The sequence below is a fragment of the Falco cherrug genome, chromosome 15 (assembly GCF_023634085.1).
Source record: "Falco cherrug isolate bFalChe1 chromosome 15, bFalChe1.pri, whole genome shotgun sequence".
In the NCBI taxonomy this organism is placed as follows: Eukaryota; Metazoa; Chordata; class Aves; order Falconiformes; family Falconidae; genus Falco; species Falco cherrug.
This window is the reverse complement of record NC_073711.1, coordinates 13,966,816-13,981,332: the sequence shown is the minus strand read 5'-3', so window position 1 is coordinate 13,981,332 and position 14,517 is coordinate 13,966,816. Positions and strand designations below refer to the sequence as shown.

At 47.0% G+C, this 14,517-nt stretch overlaps 1 protein-coding gene across 1 annotated transcript in view; it reads right to left on the bottom strand.

Annotated features, from left to right (window-relative positions):
• Positions 1-889: 889 nt before the first annotated feature.
• The window catches only part of HTR2C (5-hydroxytryptamine receptor 2C), a 246,253-nt gene continuing 232,625 nt past the window's right edge, over positions 890-14,517 (bottom strand). Inside the window, exons 5-10 of the mRNA XM_055727470.1 lie at positions 8,360-13,483; positions 7,188-7,720; positions 6,405-6,588; positions 5,170-6,227; positions 2,157-2,336; positions 890-2,066 (exon numbers count right to left, since the gene is read on the bottom strand). Of these exons, the coding sequence (XP_055583445.1) occupies positions 12,651-13,483 (833 nt within the window). The 3' untranslated portion in view covers positions 890-2,066; positions 2,157-2,336; positions 5,170-6,227; ... (1 more) ...; positions 7,188-7,720; positions 8,360-12,650. The remainder of the gene's footprint in view (positions 2,067-2,156; positions 2,337-5,169; positions 6,228-6,404; positions 6,589-7,187; positions 7,721-8,359; positions 13,484-14,517) is intronic.

Below are 14,517 nucleotides of genomic sequence, written 5' to 3'. Positions count from 1 at the left end.
CGGAAGGTCTGAGCGAAGGTTTCCAATTCCTGTTATTAGTTCTCAGGTGACAGCTTCAACTGTGGGCCTCCTCCTACCCCAGTTCACCTGGCCTGCTGACATCTTCAAAACATGGTCATCACAGCAATTCAAGGAACACACAGCTCATGCGACAGGCCAGACGCAGGGGGCTCAGGACGGCATTTCCTCCTCTGTACGATGGGACAGAGCAGCTCTTTGCTTGGTGCCATCCCACCAGCTGGAGTCCCCTTCCTTCCCTCCCTGTTCTCCACCGACAAGGGGCACAGCCCTACCCCACGGCTGCCCCTGGCCGGCACAGGGCAGAACCTTTGCTGTGACTGGAGCTGGAGGCTGGGCTGTGTGCGCTTCCCTGCAGAGTGATGGGCCATCGGGGCAGGGCGATCTCCGGGAGGACCAAGCCTGGATCTCCTGCTCTGCAAAACTAGGATGAGCAGAGATGCTCACCGAAGCTTGTTCTAGGGTTTTTGGGTACTTTCAGAAATGAGAGGACTTTGGCACACCCAGACCTGGGTAGCATTTAGGTTATGGGTTTTCAGAACTGCTGCCAGGGCAACAGCTACTGCACTAATAATGATGGTTAAAACCAGAAAAAACACTAGAGAAAACTACTGGAAAGAGTCCTACTGAGAGTCACCACTACCGGTAGACCTCTGATGTTCTGCCAGCCTCTTAAACAGTTTAAATGTCTAGTAAAACCAGGTGAGCCGCAGTGAGAGCCTCCCCCAGGGGAAAAGCTAGGCAGGCAGCCAGCGCCCACCCTGCTGCCCTGGGTACCTCTGAGACAATCCCACCCACCCCACCACACAGGAACGCTGGGCACAGGTCTTTGGAGGAGCCAAACGGGGTGGCAACACTGACCTGCTGGAGGGGCTTCAGCTGGGTTAAAGTTCCTAGTCTAATTTTGTCCAAAAAGAGGGAAGAAGGGAAGAAGAATGAAAGAGAACGGGCACAGGTAAAAGGTGGTAGAGGAATGGATGTTGTACCTCTGCAGCTAGAACTCACCCCAAAAAAGATCAGAGCTATTTCAGTAACCACAAAATATAAAAGCTAGGCTGAAGCCTGCCTAGAAACCTGCCTAGTAACAGAGTGATAAATTAAGTGCATCTACTTATGGTATCTGTATGGTGCAGCTTTCTAGGCGTGTTTAGGCAGTGAAAGATGGGCTTGGTTTTGGCGTGGGGCTCCCCACTCACCAAACTTGCCCCTGCAGAAGGTCCTCACTGCAGCAACAGCAGCAAGACACCCCCCACCCGCTTTCTCTCAGCATCACATCTGCAGCACGTGCAAAATCTAACCCAAATAGGTGGCCAGCTGCTAGTCCTTCCTAACATCCTGAACCTTGCTAGAATTTCAGTAGTATGCTTCTCCCCCCGTGTGTTTATAGAACTACACTAATTACATATTTCTTTTGCACAGTATTTGCATTACAGTGGTTTAATTAATTTGCTGCAGTCCATAATTAATATTTTCAGTAAAGTGCTTTCAAAATTCCTCCTTTGGTATACTCTGCTCTTATTGTTCCCATCTCATGACAGAGTTCCCCGGTGTTTTTACCTTCTTAGCTCCACATGTCTGGTGAGGTACGTCTTTGCCAAGCACACAAAGATAACTCCTTTGCATACCCTTGAGTTTAGAGTCTTTTTTTCTGTCTTTGACTGATAAAGTCTTAGAGCTATTTGTTGAAGAATGAAAAGCAACCTCTCCTACAGAGCTTTTTTTCCCTAGAGAATGTCAATAATTGTCAAACATATGAAAGCACGATCCTGTGCATGCTGCAGGGAAATGCAAAATCAATTTGTGTCTGTCAGATTCTAACTGCTTCTGGGAAGCAGCAAAACAGGGAAGGCGAATGCCAAGGTCTCTGAACTCACAAAATCACCTCCTTCTCTCACTGGGGTCTATTTTCAAGCTGCCAACAAAAGAATAATTTGAAAACCAGTTTACCTTCTGTTTCCTCGTTATCCATCGTCATATTTTTTCATTTTTCTGACTGGCCTCTGAATGCAGGATTTTGAAGTGTTTCAACCATTATAACCTGCCAATGGCTGAAAGACGTAAAGCGAGGCTGGCATCTCTCAGGAGCTTTTTACTCCTCTTGCACTTGAGGAAATGAAAAGGTAAAAGTTGTAACTCACCGGCTGAGGCGTCCCTGCTGAAGTTTTCCATCTCGTACAGGCGCTAGAAACATCACGGCCACTGGGTGTCAGCATCTGTGCTGGGACGCAGAGGAGGACGAAAGCAGGTGCAGCATCGCTTCCGCCAGGATTCAGTATTTAGGGCACGAAAATTAAACAGAGGGGACAATGGCTCTCTCACTGTAAAATAGATGAGTTTGGGGGTTTTTGTACTGCTAAGCGGAGAAGAGTCACATCTTCATCTCATCGTTCAGCACCGGCCTGACTGCCGGCTAACACCACTACTTGTGCCTCATGGCATCGTGACCGTGGCCCAGCGCTGCAGCACTGACGGGAGCTGCGTCCCCCATGGCATGTGCTAGCTAAAACCATCCCCTGCCCCTGCCCTGCCTCCCATGCTCACCATAAGCACCCACAGAAATGCCCCATCAGCTCAAACTGGAGGCTCAGCCAAGCGGGGACTGAGCCCCGCTGCAAGCCCCTGCCTCTCTCTGGCATCAGCTCCTGCATCCCGAGTCACCAAGGGTCTCAGCATCCATCGCGGAGCCTCCACAGGTCTCAGCACCCTTCCACAAGCCACTGCAGCTCTAGGGAGTACCTAGATCTTGAAAGGATGTAAAGTGGAGTGGCACAGCCCTTCTGGCTTCAGCTTCTACATGTCACAGCCTTGGGAGCGCAGTAACTAATGATATCATCTAAAATGTAAAGAGCTTCATGGGCAACGGCAGGTTTGCAGCTCACTGCCTTGTGCAGCAGGGTACATTTGAGAGCACTGTCAAGCTCTTTATGTCTATGTAGAAGCTGAATTTTCTCAAGAGGGTCTGTGGTTCTCATAGCTTCAAGGCAAACAAGTACAGCTGATGCATGTGCTTAACAAAACAATTTGAGGCAACATATTGTGGTTGAGCTGTCTGAACAGCTGAAACAGCTCTGCAAACCGTCTGTGTCAAGATCCTCTTCCCAGCGTAGGGAGAGGTAAAACAACCAGCTGAGAAACGACAGCCATGCAAGTTTTGCACCGAAACTGAGTATTCGCCTCCCTGCCATCCTGGGCTGCTTGCCTCCTATACTAGACCTCATCCAGATCCAGGCATAGCATGGGACTGCTCTGCTCAGAAAATAAACCACCATTTCAGCAAGTGTTACACCACCAGATGCGCTTCCAAAAAAAAAAAAAGGAAACTAATTTAAAAATCCTAAACATGGCCTTGACATTTGCTTGACATGCCCAGGAAACAACCTCACAGTTCAAGCAGATCTCATTGCTGAGAGACCTGAGTGAGAGATGGAGAGCTGAGTGCAGGTGCATCCTTAAGCATGGTGGCAGCCCCGCTGCGACCCTCAGCACGTGCACCCATCTCTGACAGCAAGAAGAGCCTGCACAGCACCTCCGCCTTCTCTGAGATACTGAATTACGCTGCACTGCCCTGCCTTTGCTGAAAGGTGCGAAAGGTCACCCCAAAGTCCTGCAGCTGCAGCGGGGCGGGGTGTGTGTGTGTGGGGTGGTGTGTTTAAGCCGTGGTCATCAGTGATCATGTGTGAACTGTTTTTCCTTGCCTTGCCTGGCAAGCTGTGAATGGAGGTGGTAAAAGCATGTCACACCTTTGGTGCAGTTGGATGTCCCACCTCACCAAAGCACCGGGGACTTGCAGGAGTAATTTTCATTTAGAAAAGAACCAAGCAATAAATATCAGGGTGTTGTTTCTTTTTACAAACGAGGAATGCCTTCCTTTAACAGAATGCACTTATCTAGATATCTTTATGACTTAAAAACAAATGAAGGTTGGAAGAATGTTCACCACTGAGATTCGCAAAGTAGTGGAGAAAACATGCACACCAAACCGAAACTTGATGTTATTGGGAGCAGAAGCTCTATACTTCAAGGCTAAAATTTGTAAACATCTCAGTCCCTCACCACCCAGGAACAGGGTCAGGCTCAGAGGACTGAAGAGTTATTTATCTGCCCACTTTTGGAAAGAAAGGTTATACTGGAATGTACGCCAGATAAATCCAAAGATGCCAAGTACCCCATGTGGACATGTGCTGCACTAAGTGTACAACTGCCCCCAGCTCCGTCCTACTTTGAATCTGCTGTCAATCCACCTGTGTGCTGACTGCCATGGCAGTCCACAGCAAGCCTTTTCTGCCAGTCTGCCTGTGCAAAACCTGATCTTCGCGGGGACTGCAGCCTCCCTTGGACATGTCAACATCCCTTCCCCAAGCACCACTCCCTGCATAGCAATGACACACAAGTGCAGCTTCAGTAACAGCAGACAGATGCACAGTGTGTTAAACTATCCAGCACATACAGCTGTCTCCATGGAATGGCTACAGAAAATTTACAAAGGAAAAGAAACCAGAGACAACAGATGGCAGTCCCCATCCTGCCTCCAGGTACCCGAACATCCTTTGCACCCCTGCAGGGTCTGACTGTAGAGCCAGAGCTCCTCAAGGAACCTGGGAGAGCCATGGCGCCACTGAGAGGTCCCCACCTGATGCATAGAGCTCAGGAGAGGCCAGTCCTTGCCTTTTCTGTTACGACATTCCAGCTCTTAAATGTTGAACTGGAAATATGTCCCAGCCTTTGGGAGTCTCAGATTGGTCTTGGCTGGTAGCTGCCCACAAGTTTGTGCCCATGCTGCCAATTTATTTAGAAACACTCACAGTGAGAAAAGAGTAATTATGATGCCTGCCAGGTTCAGCTAAGTCCACTTTTAACAACAGAGAACTTAAAAGGCCAAACCCACCATTTATTTTACTGAAGCGAAAGCATGAAGATCCTGGCTACACCACTGGAAAACAGAGTGACAAAGAGAAACATTAAAAAAGTCAGATAGCACAAGCACAGAACAGGTTCTCAGCCCATAAGGCTGCTCACCAGTGTTTTCTCAGCTACATCAGCTAACGGCAGCCCAACAAGACATTGCCTCAATGCTGCAGCTCTCCAGAGACTGGCTCCAATAATTCTCAATTTCCATGAAAATGCTGTTGTGGGTAAATAAAACTTACTTACGTGACTACATGCAGTCAGACTTTGGCTACCCAAGCTGGTTGGTTCTGGATGCTTCTGAGAATGCACATGAAATACTGTTTCACATGGTTTGGGGCTGGCTCAGGGCTGGGAACACACAGCCTTCACAACGCCTTGACTTCATGTCCTACTTGCAGAAGACACACTGACTTGGCATGGCCTCGCTTGCCTTCCTCCAAAATTGTGGCATTTTTCGTGGCTTTGCTAGGACTTGGAAGGACCGTAGCATAAAAGCAGTGTTCTTGCTTCAAGATGTTTGTTCCTCCCACACTTCGGGACGCGCCGCCAGGGAGGTCAGAGGTGCTGCCGTGCAGATGGCTGGCTTGGCACCCAAGCTCTGCCCGCTGGGAGGCTGGGGACAGAAGGGCTGAGCTGGGTCCTCCCACTGTACCCCTATAGCATAAAACCCTGTGGGAATGCAAAAGCTGAGCCCTCAATAAACTTTTTGGTTGATGTTACTGCTGCCTCACCAGAAAGTGCAGTCCCATGCCTGGAATACTCCACCTGTTAGAAACCTGCTTCTAATTCCTAGTTTATATGCCAATGTTTTCCTCTAGCCTAAGTAGCTCCTCTCCCTCCTCAGGCAGAACAAGCACTCCCTGATGTCCTGATGCAGAGCTGTCCTCACCCTCTTGGGCTGCTAGGAGGAACAAGCCAAGCTTTCTACTCTCTTCTCATTAAAAATGTCCTTGTGCCTGTGCCTGGACTTGCATCCCCCCACTGTGACTGTAGCTCAGGCCCAGCTTTTTAAAGCTGAAATGCCAATGAACTGCAGCACCGCAGGCAACCACATTCACTTACCCTCAAGAAGTAAAGATCTAACTAAGGAAAAACCTCCATTTGTTCGCCATGGTTTGCTGCACCACCCGTTTGTTGCACAGAATTAGTAATGCATCCCACTACTTTGCTACATGCCACTGCAGGACAGCCTGGTAGAGGACACAGGTAGTTTCCTCTTCAGCAACACCAAGGAGAGGTGCAAGATTGAACGAATGCTCGTTTCAGGGTTAGCCCACCTGTGTGCCAGCCTCGTCGCTGCGCTGCAAAAAAGAAGGGGGAGCACTTAGCTGAGGGGGTTGAACATTGCCATGGCTTCACAGGTGAGTCACTGCGACCTGTGGGTGCTCTCTGAAGATGTTTTGGGGCATGAACTATTGCTGCCTGTAGGGAAGGAAACGCCAACACACCCGAGATCTTTGCTGGGCATTTGCACTTACCTGTTGCTTTCAGCAGTATCAAAATCTTCGGGAAGCATGGGGTCCGCAGGCAGGTCACTGAAGTCTTCCTCCCCTAAAAGTCACAGAAAAGCTGTTCTAGACTTCAGTCAGGGGAACGGACTCTGATTAAGATCATTAGTAGCTTTGATGAGCACCCATCCACCACCAGCACCCGCCTGTTCTTCTGTAGGAGGACACACTAACATCAGCATCACACACAAATGTAAAACGGCTCTAGATTGTAACAAGTGCAACCAGACAGTGGTCTACAGGCACCGGCCTACAGATTGTTTTTAGTGTATCGGCAATTTAAATAAAATGCCACAATTAGATTCTATTAAAAAATACGTTGGATAATTAAGCTGCATTTTAACTAAATATTAATTTATCCAGTTTGTTGAACCAATTACAATTCAAGTACAGGAAAGTTCACAACAGTGGGTTTATCATGCCCCCCCTGTGCGATGCTGCATGATACATTTTTCAAGTCACTGAACACCTAAGTGTTGGTAGCCCAATGGAGTGACAAGGCAGCAGCCATTGTCGCAGGAAACTGTGGGGAAATTGTCTTTATATGTAAGAGATCTTTCATTTTGGGGGAAGCAGAACATAAGGCAATGTTCCCGAGAGATGCAATAGGTAACAAGGATCTCTTCACAGTCTCAATTTTCCACAATGATTTTTCACTCATCAGCTGCTGTGAGCAGTCTGTACAATTCTCTCGCTTTCACCACCCCAAAGCAATCAAGAGTTATTCGACTTACATCACCTTGAGACACTTACCCGCTTGCTAGGCACCTCCCCAGATCTTGGAAGCTGTGGGCCAGGAGGCCAGGCTTTTGCAGCCTGTTCTGCATTTGCCCTGCTGAGCGAAGAGTGGAGCACATCCCGCAGGAGCCCTCCTGGGGGGAGCATGCAGGGGGCTGCCCGCAGGGGTGTGCTGCGCAGGGCACCCTGCAGTTGCCACACTCCCTCCCCAGGTACTCCCATATCCTCCTGCCATCAGCGGAACCGGTGATTTAGGATGGTTTTGAGCAATGTTTTCCGTGGTGTAGCTCACGTACTTGACTGTTCATTAAAGATCTTCTGGTGTGGTTCTTTAATTGGCAAGTGTGCCTTGCTGCATTGATTGTCTGTCTTACACGTATCTAAAATCATTCACCTGAAGACTCTCCATCTCCATGTTGTTATGGGATTGTAGTCCTCCTGCACGGCCAAGAGGGAATGACACATCACACAGATATTTTGTTGACTTCCGACAGCTTCAGAGCACGAGTTTCAGGGTGGGTAAAAGCAAACAAGCGGAAGACCTGAGACTTAAAGAAAAATGAGGGAGAGGCAGAACAGTCAATAACACCTTCATAATTGAAAATAATAATTTTTTTTTTTCTGGTACATGCACCCCCACTGCTACATGATTACTAGAACAGCTCACATTTCACAGTGACACCTGTAGCTGCCTTTGAACTCCTCATCACAGGTTTCCTCCCCAGATGTTCCCATTTTTTCAAAGGAAGATTGAAGCATGCTGACATCTCCTGTTGCTCTCTGGGATGGATGTGTGTGCAGATGTGCACGTACATCTGTCCATCTCTGTTCTTCTGCTGCACCTGCCCAATGCTTGGTGGTCTTTGTGTGCTTTTTTCCCAGGAAAAAGCTTCTGATACTTTTTCTGCCCCAGTCTGATCTGGAGACAAAGCCAAGTGTGGTTCTTGGCTTGGCGTGTATCTATCCTAATGATACTGTGACCCAGGGAGGAAACCCATCCAAGAGACATCTGCATCTTTATCTCATGATGGATGCTGCTTTTGGAATGCCAGATTAGCATAATTGGTCTGCAAGGCTATCAGACACCCTTCATTAGCTCAAAGCTAAATGGTATTTCTGAAGAGCTGCTTGTGATTTGCTTTGTTTCCTTAAAATATGTTTTTCCTTTGGAAATTGTGTCTCCGTACCCAGGGCCCTCGTGGCTCCAGCACATCAGATGACTGCAGTCAGCCTGCTGACTTGGAAGGGAAGAGCACTGGCCATGCTCCACGCCAGTGACGAACCTCTTTGTGGGGCCGTCCAGAAGAAAGGCACTAATGGTTAACATGAGTGTCTCTATAGAGAAAAAGGCACTAATCACACCGACTACTCGTGCATCAGCTAACTCTAGCGTCATTAAATTATCACTCAGATAAAAACTACTGCTGACTCACAAGTCATTAGGAGGAGGAGAGCTGTGCTCAGGTGGGATGCCTTGAGGCTCCTCAGCATTGGCTCTGAACCGTATTGCTTCCCTAATGCCACCGCCCCTGGGTAGCTGCCCTTCAGCAAACACAGGACTGAAGGAGCAGGCCCTTGTCCTCAAAGGACAGTCTTTGAGGGCCCCAGAGGTCCCCAAAAGTCACTATGTCTGACTCCATGGATGCTACACCCCAGACGGTGTGTGGGGCAATGTGTCACAGATGTAAGTCACGTCTGGAAGCTCGGGTCTGGAAGCCAGGTTGCTCAGCCACAAGGTGCTGTGCCTGAGCAGACGTGGCCAGTCTTGCTTGTGGCCTCTGGTGAGGAAGGCACAGCTCAGAAAGGTGCTAGTTCAGGTGCTGACTCCATGAGTAGACTCCCTGAGGCAAGTCAGATGGGGGAGTCTGCTTGCTGGGTGGGAGCGGCCACGCGCAGGCTCAGCCTGGCAGGCAGCCTGGCCGCACATCTCCCATCTGGTTTGAGAAACAAAGCAACCAACACGCTTCAGCCTACGGCACCATTTCCAAGGAACTATTTTCACTTGTTCAGTCCAAACTCAAAACAAAACACGATCACACACGCTATTTGTAAACCATACCTGAGCCGAGGTCTGAGGACTCACACAAAGCTTCCAGCAGGTACTCCCACCAGACAGCCCCAGGGCAGGGCTTCTCGAGGCACCACCGTGGTTAATGACTGCAGCTTGGGAGAAGCAAAGCTGCTGTGGGGACAACCTGACTTTGGTTAAGTTGCAGAGAACTAAATCCATTCTTCAAATTGAGGCATTTTTTAAAAATGTCTTTTTTAACAGTTATTCCTGGAGGGAGCAAGGAGAAGAGGGGGAATAGTTTATCACCATCCTCATATTTGACAAGTTTCAGGGTTGGAAGCGTTAGGGTATCTCCTGACATTAATTTCTGTGATTAAGCAACTGTGGGCCATACTTCAAGTGTGGGAGGAGAAATGAAAGTTATCCTTATCCTTATTTTTTGTTGTTGTTTTGTTTTTTGGTCATGACATATTTTTCACATAGAAAAGATTTTAACTGGGGACAGATGAAAGAAAGGGAGGGCACATTCATCCATTTATTTTCTGATAGACCATGAAAAAAAATTAAGAGTGATTAAACCAACAAACTTTCTTTAATAAATTAATAGCAGCATCACAAAACCCTGATGTGAATGACCCAAAGGAAGTTGGGCAAGTGACAGTATTTAACCATTCACAAAAATGTTATCACCCGCTGGCCAGGAGAGAATGCAGGCACTGTAAGGCAGTCCCCTTGTCTGTTTACCTAAACAAGTGACATACATCAGAACGGGTCCAGCTGAGTAGCCACAGTCACGTATTTATAGTTCTGGTGCTGAATTTTTTAAAAACATTTATAAAAATTCTGTAAATTCTCTGTTCAATTCCTATTATTTACATCCAAATACAGTAGGCTCCCTTTTTGCCCATACAACAGAAGCGGCAAGGTGAGACAAGAAGGCTCCTATGCGAGGACAGTGCCTGCGTGTGGGCTTAATACTGCGTTCCAGGATGCTGTGAAAAATGAGCTATTCACACATGACCTATTCACACATGTGCTAGAAGCTACTGTAGTGCAACTTATTGCTAAATGACTTCAAAATCTGTGGTTGGCTTTTAGATATATATATATGTACACTCTCACATATATATATATACACACAGATACACAAGTTTGGAAAAGATGTGCTATGAATTCATCTAAGGAAAAAAAAAAAACCAACTTAAAAAGCAATGTGATCTTTCTGATTTTTCTCTACTGTTTGAGATAATCAAATCTGACTCAAAGCAAAGGGCAGTCACTGAAGGCACGAGTTCGTGTCTCTGGCCAGCCCTTTTCCTACTGGTTACCTGACCTTTTTGGAGAGGCAAGTGGATCCTCGAGCGTTCCAGCCTGTGGCGGCATCAGCAGGCTTGGCATGTGGTGCATCTCCGCTGCCTTCTGCAAGCAGTAAGATACTCTCTGCACTGGGATACCTCACCTCCCTGCATGGAAGTACCATGGATTTTTCCCAGGAGGGGATGAGGGAGAAGAGAGGACCATCAACTTCAACGTGCCAAGCTGAGAGCAACCCAGCACCAGACGCAACCTGTATGTCGTGTTTCAGTAGTGGCCTCAGAGAGGTTGTTTCTGCACACAGCAATGCAACAGCACAACGTTATGCTGAAGCACTAGCAGGATTTCCCATTTCTTCTACAAGTTAATTTTGGTGGGATGAACACAGCAAGCTTAGAGTACAAGCAGTTCATGTTAGTAAAATGCAATTTATCCATGCCTAGTGTAAGCTCTTCTGTTCTGAGGATTTTCATAGCCAGAGGCTGTTAGTGATGCTAAATGCATCCATGTTAGATGGGCACTGCAGCATTTGTTTGCTAGTTAATGGAGATGGAAAAACCTTATGGGTGATATCTGTCATTAGAGAATAGTCTACACAAGGAAAACCGCATGAGAAGCATCACCCCAGAGACACAGTGCCAGAAAGACACGATTCCTTGGAGGGTTTGTCTACACAGGAACACAGAGGAAAATTAATTCAAATTATACACAGTGTGAATTAAAAGCAGATTACTTAAAATGCATTAAATCCCAATGTGGATGTTTTCATTAAGATGTAAGTGACATTAATATGATATACTATAATTTACTTTGGGAGTGAAATGGAATAAATCAAATTTAAAAGTTATTCCAAATTAATCTTCCATGTAGACTAGCTCCAGGTCTGTTTCCTTCCTGTCCCTGGTCACTGTCTGCTTTTGAACTGTCACCAGCAAATGAATTCCAGTCACATAATCTGTCCAGTTCTGTCCACCCCCTCCTGAGACGGGAGAAATGAGCAGGGCCCCTCGTTTATGCCACTCTCCCAGCATCCCCCAGGGAGACACATCCTGCACCTCACAGCCTGGCCTGACCCCAGCCAGCACCACACGCACAGCAGCTTCTGCTCTACACCCAAGGCAGTGTTTTATCACCAGCTCTGCAAGTCCCAGGATGCTGAAAAATAAAAGCAAATGCTAAACAAGCTAAGGAATAAATAGACGTGAGGACTGAGAAGACAAGAGCTCTTACAAAGCCAGAGAGCTCTCCTCCACGTCAACCAAAGACCCTGGTCATCCAAGCAACCTGTGAAGGCAGTGTCATCCACCCCAGGCACAGCTGGCCCCACCCCGGAGCTGATGATTATCTGTAAGACCAAAGGATGGCTTTTTAGAAATCGGAGCCCCTCTATTTATAAAACAGGTGAAGCAGATCATGGGTTCGCTCTTTTTCTTATGCTTCTTCTCCAAGTGTGCAAGTGATCCCAGCACCACACCAGAAGGGCATTCCCCACCTTCCTTAGGGAGCCGGAGCCTCCTGGGGAACGGAAAGAAAACTGCAGCATTGGGGTGGGAGTCAAAATTGACCAGAGGTCCCTTGAAGTGCAAGGTTGCCCCAGCACGGCAGCATGCCACTACCCGTAACGGGACATGTCTGGCCAGGTACCTGCACAGCTGCTACGTTTTTGTGACGTCTCTCTGCCAGGTTTCTGTACAGTCTTTACACGGCACAAAAATAGGGGTGAGGATTTAAAGTATATATTTACTGTCAACTTGAAAAAGAAAGTTATACTGACCAAGTCTAATAGTATGTATTTGATATATAACTATTAACGTGCCATTCTGAACTCCAGCAAATGCCACCTGAGATAAATATTCAGCATTTTTGTTCATGCACTGGAAGAAGAATTCAAACATTTTGTCCATGACATATGCAAAGTAACTAATAGTTCTGATCTAGTATTAACAGTAAATATAGAACCTTAAACTTCACTGCGGTATATTAATATATATGATTTTAAGTACTAGACTGGAAAGACAACTATTTTTTTTTCTTTAAAAAAAAAAAGCTTTGTTCAGAATGCAATATTTACATTGTCCTTTGACCAACACTTACATTTTTACACATATTTTGGCTACAGATAACACTGTAGCAAAAGGCTGTGTGAGCCACCTTTACACACAGCTCACTCTTTCACTTACAACATTACAGCTGTTTATGGAGAGCTCTGAAGTCCCTGGTTGCATTTCAAGGCCCTCCTCAGCTTCATCTAGTTCCATGCTATTAAGTTCATTGCCGTTTCGATAACTAGTTAAAGTCAGATCTTTCCCATATAAAGCTGTTGAAGCAACATTCAGACACTGATTCTGCCGCAGCGCTGATTTTTTACTGGTCTTGTATTGACAACGGATATAATTGGAAAAAGCCCTGCGGTATGTTTTATTGAAGAGTGTGTATACGAGGGGATTAATCCCAGAGCAAACGTATCCCACCCAAACAAACACATCCAGGAGTTCACTCAAGAGGTCTTTATCACAGGCTTCCTTGCAAAGGACAGACATGACATTAGTGATGAAAAACGGGCACCACATGATGAGGAACAAAAAGAAGACGATGCCCAGGACCTTGGAGGCTCTTCGCTCGTTGTTGATGGACTGCATAGTTCCTTTCCGAAAAAGCACTGCCTCCTTATTTACAGGAGAGTTCAAGTGAGATGCTCCCTCGTGATTGTGGAGCATTGAAATGTTCTCTGTGTTGTTTTCCTTCTTGAGGCAGTTTACACTGCTCCTCCTCTGCTTGGGCACCTCTCCGCACATGAACACCGTTGCCTGTCTCTGCAGCACCTGGACGGTCAGGCAATACGTGATCACCATGATGATGAGAGGGATGAAGAACGCCATGAAGGATCCAATGAGGACGAAGTTCTCATCGTTGAGGACACAGGTCCCGTTTACAAACACCCTGGAGTCATCCTGCAAACCAATGACTGGAATAGGCGTAGATATCCCTAGAAGGACAAGACCGAAACCAAGACCGTTACCTGGATGGATGGGGCTCCAAAGAGGCCGCAGAGATGATGCAGGTCCTGCATGTATACAGCCCACCGCCTAAAGCTGTTTGAAAGAGAAGTTACTATTCCAAGATGGAAGGGAAAACCTCGTGTAACTCCTGGGAGTGCAGCTCCAGGCCATGGACGCTCTCCGCTGCAAGCAACTGCAGCTTTCCTGTGCTCCACAGCTGACACAGTGAATGCAGCAAAACTCCTTTATCAAGCTCTTTTTCTAGCATTAACTGCAAATTTGTGGGTGTAGAAGAGGCAGTCATCACCCTGCTCTGTTTCAGCTGGCCACTCCATGCCTGCCAGTTTAGGTGGTGTTTGAAATCATAGAATCATAGAATGGGTTGAGTTGGAAGGGACCTTAAACATCATCTAGTTCCACCCCGCTGCCATGGGCAGGGACACCTTCTGCTAGACCAGGCTGCTCAAAGCCCATCCAACCTGGCCTTGAACACTGACCTAGGGTAGATAGTAGCAAATTTTAAAGAGGAAAATTATCAAAATGCAAAAGAATTACAGCTATGAAGATGCAGAAGCAAGTTTCTCAAAGAAATTTAAATAATCCTGATAGAAAAATGGCCAGTTTTGCCATGACATCACAGACACATGGAAGAAAAGCTCTTGGCTTTCTGGGTCCTTATTGACTATCTCGTTGCAAGCAGACAGTGGTCTCTGCAAGCTCCATCTGCCCAGGCATTTCATCCACAAGCAGTGTGAAACTGAGAAGTACCAGAGAGACGGTCTTGCTTGAATTCTTAGAAAAGGCTATTACATAGTCAAATGAAAAGGCTGCAGCAGGCATCTGCCTGATTCCTATCCCTCTATCTTGAAACCAGAGCTAAAACCTGGAACAACAGACAACATGAGAGTGGAGAAGGTGAATTAAAATGGTAATCGAGTTGACGTGACAGTCTGAAGTCAGAACCCCAGCTACAAACTCTGCGGCTGGAAGGAAGGAAACTTTAAATGTCTCAATTATAGTA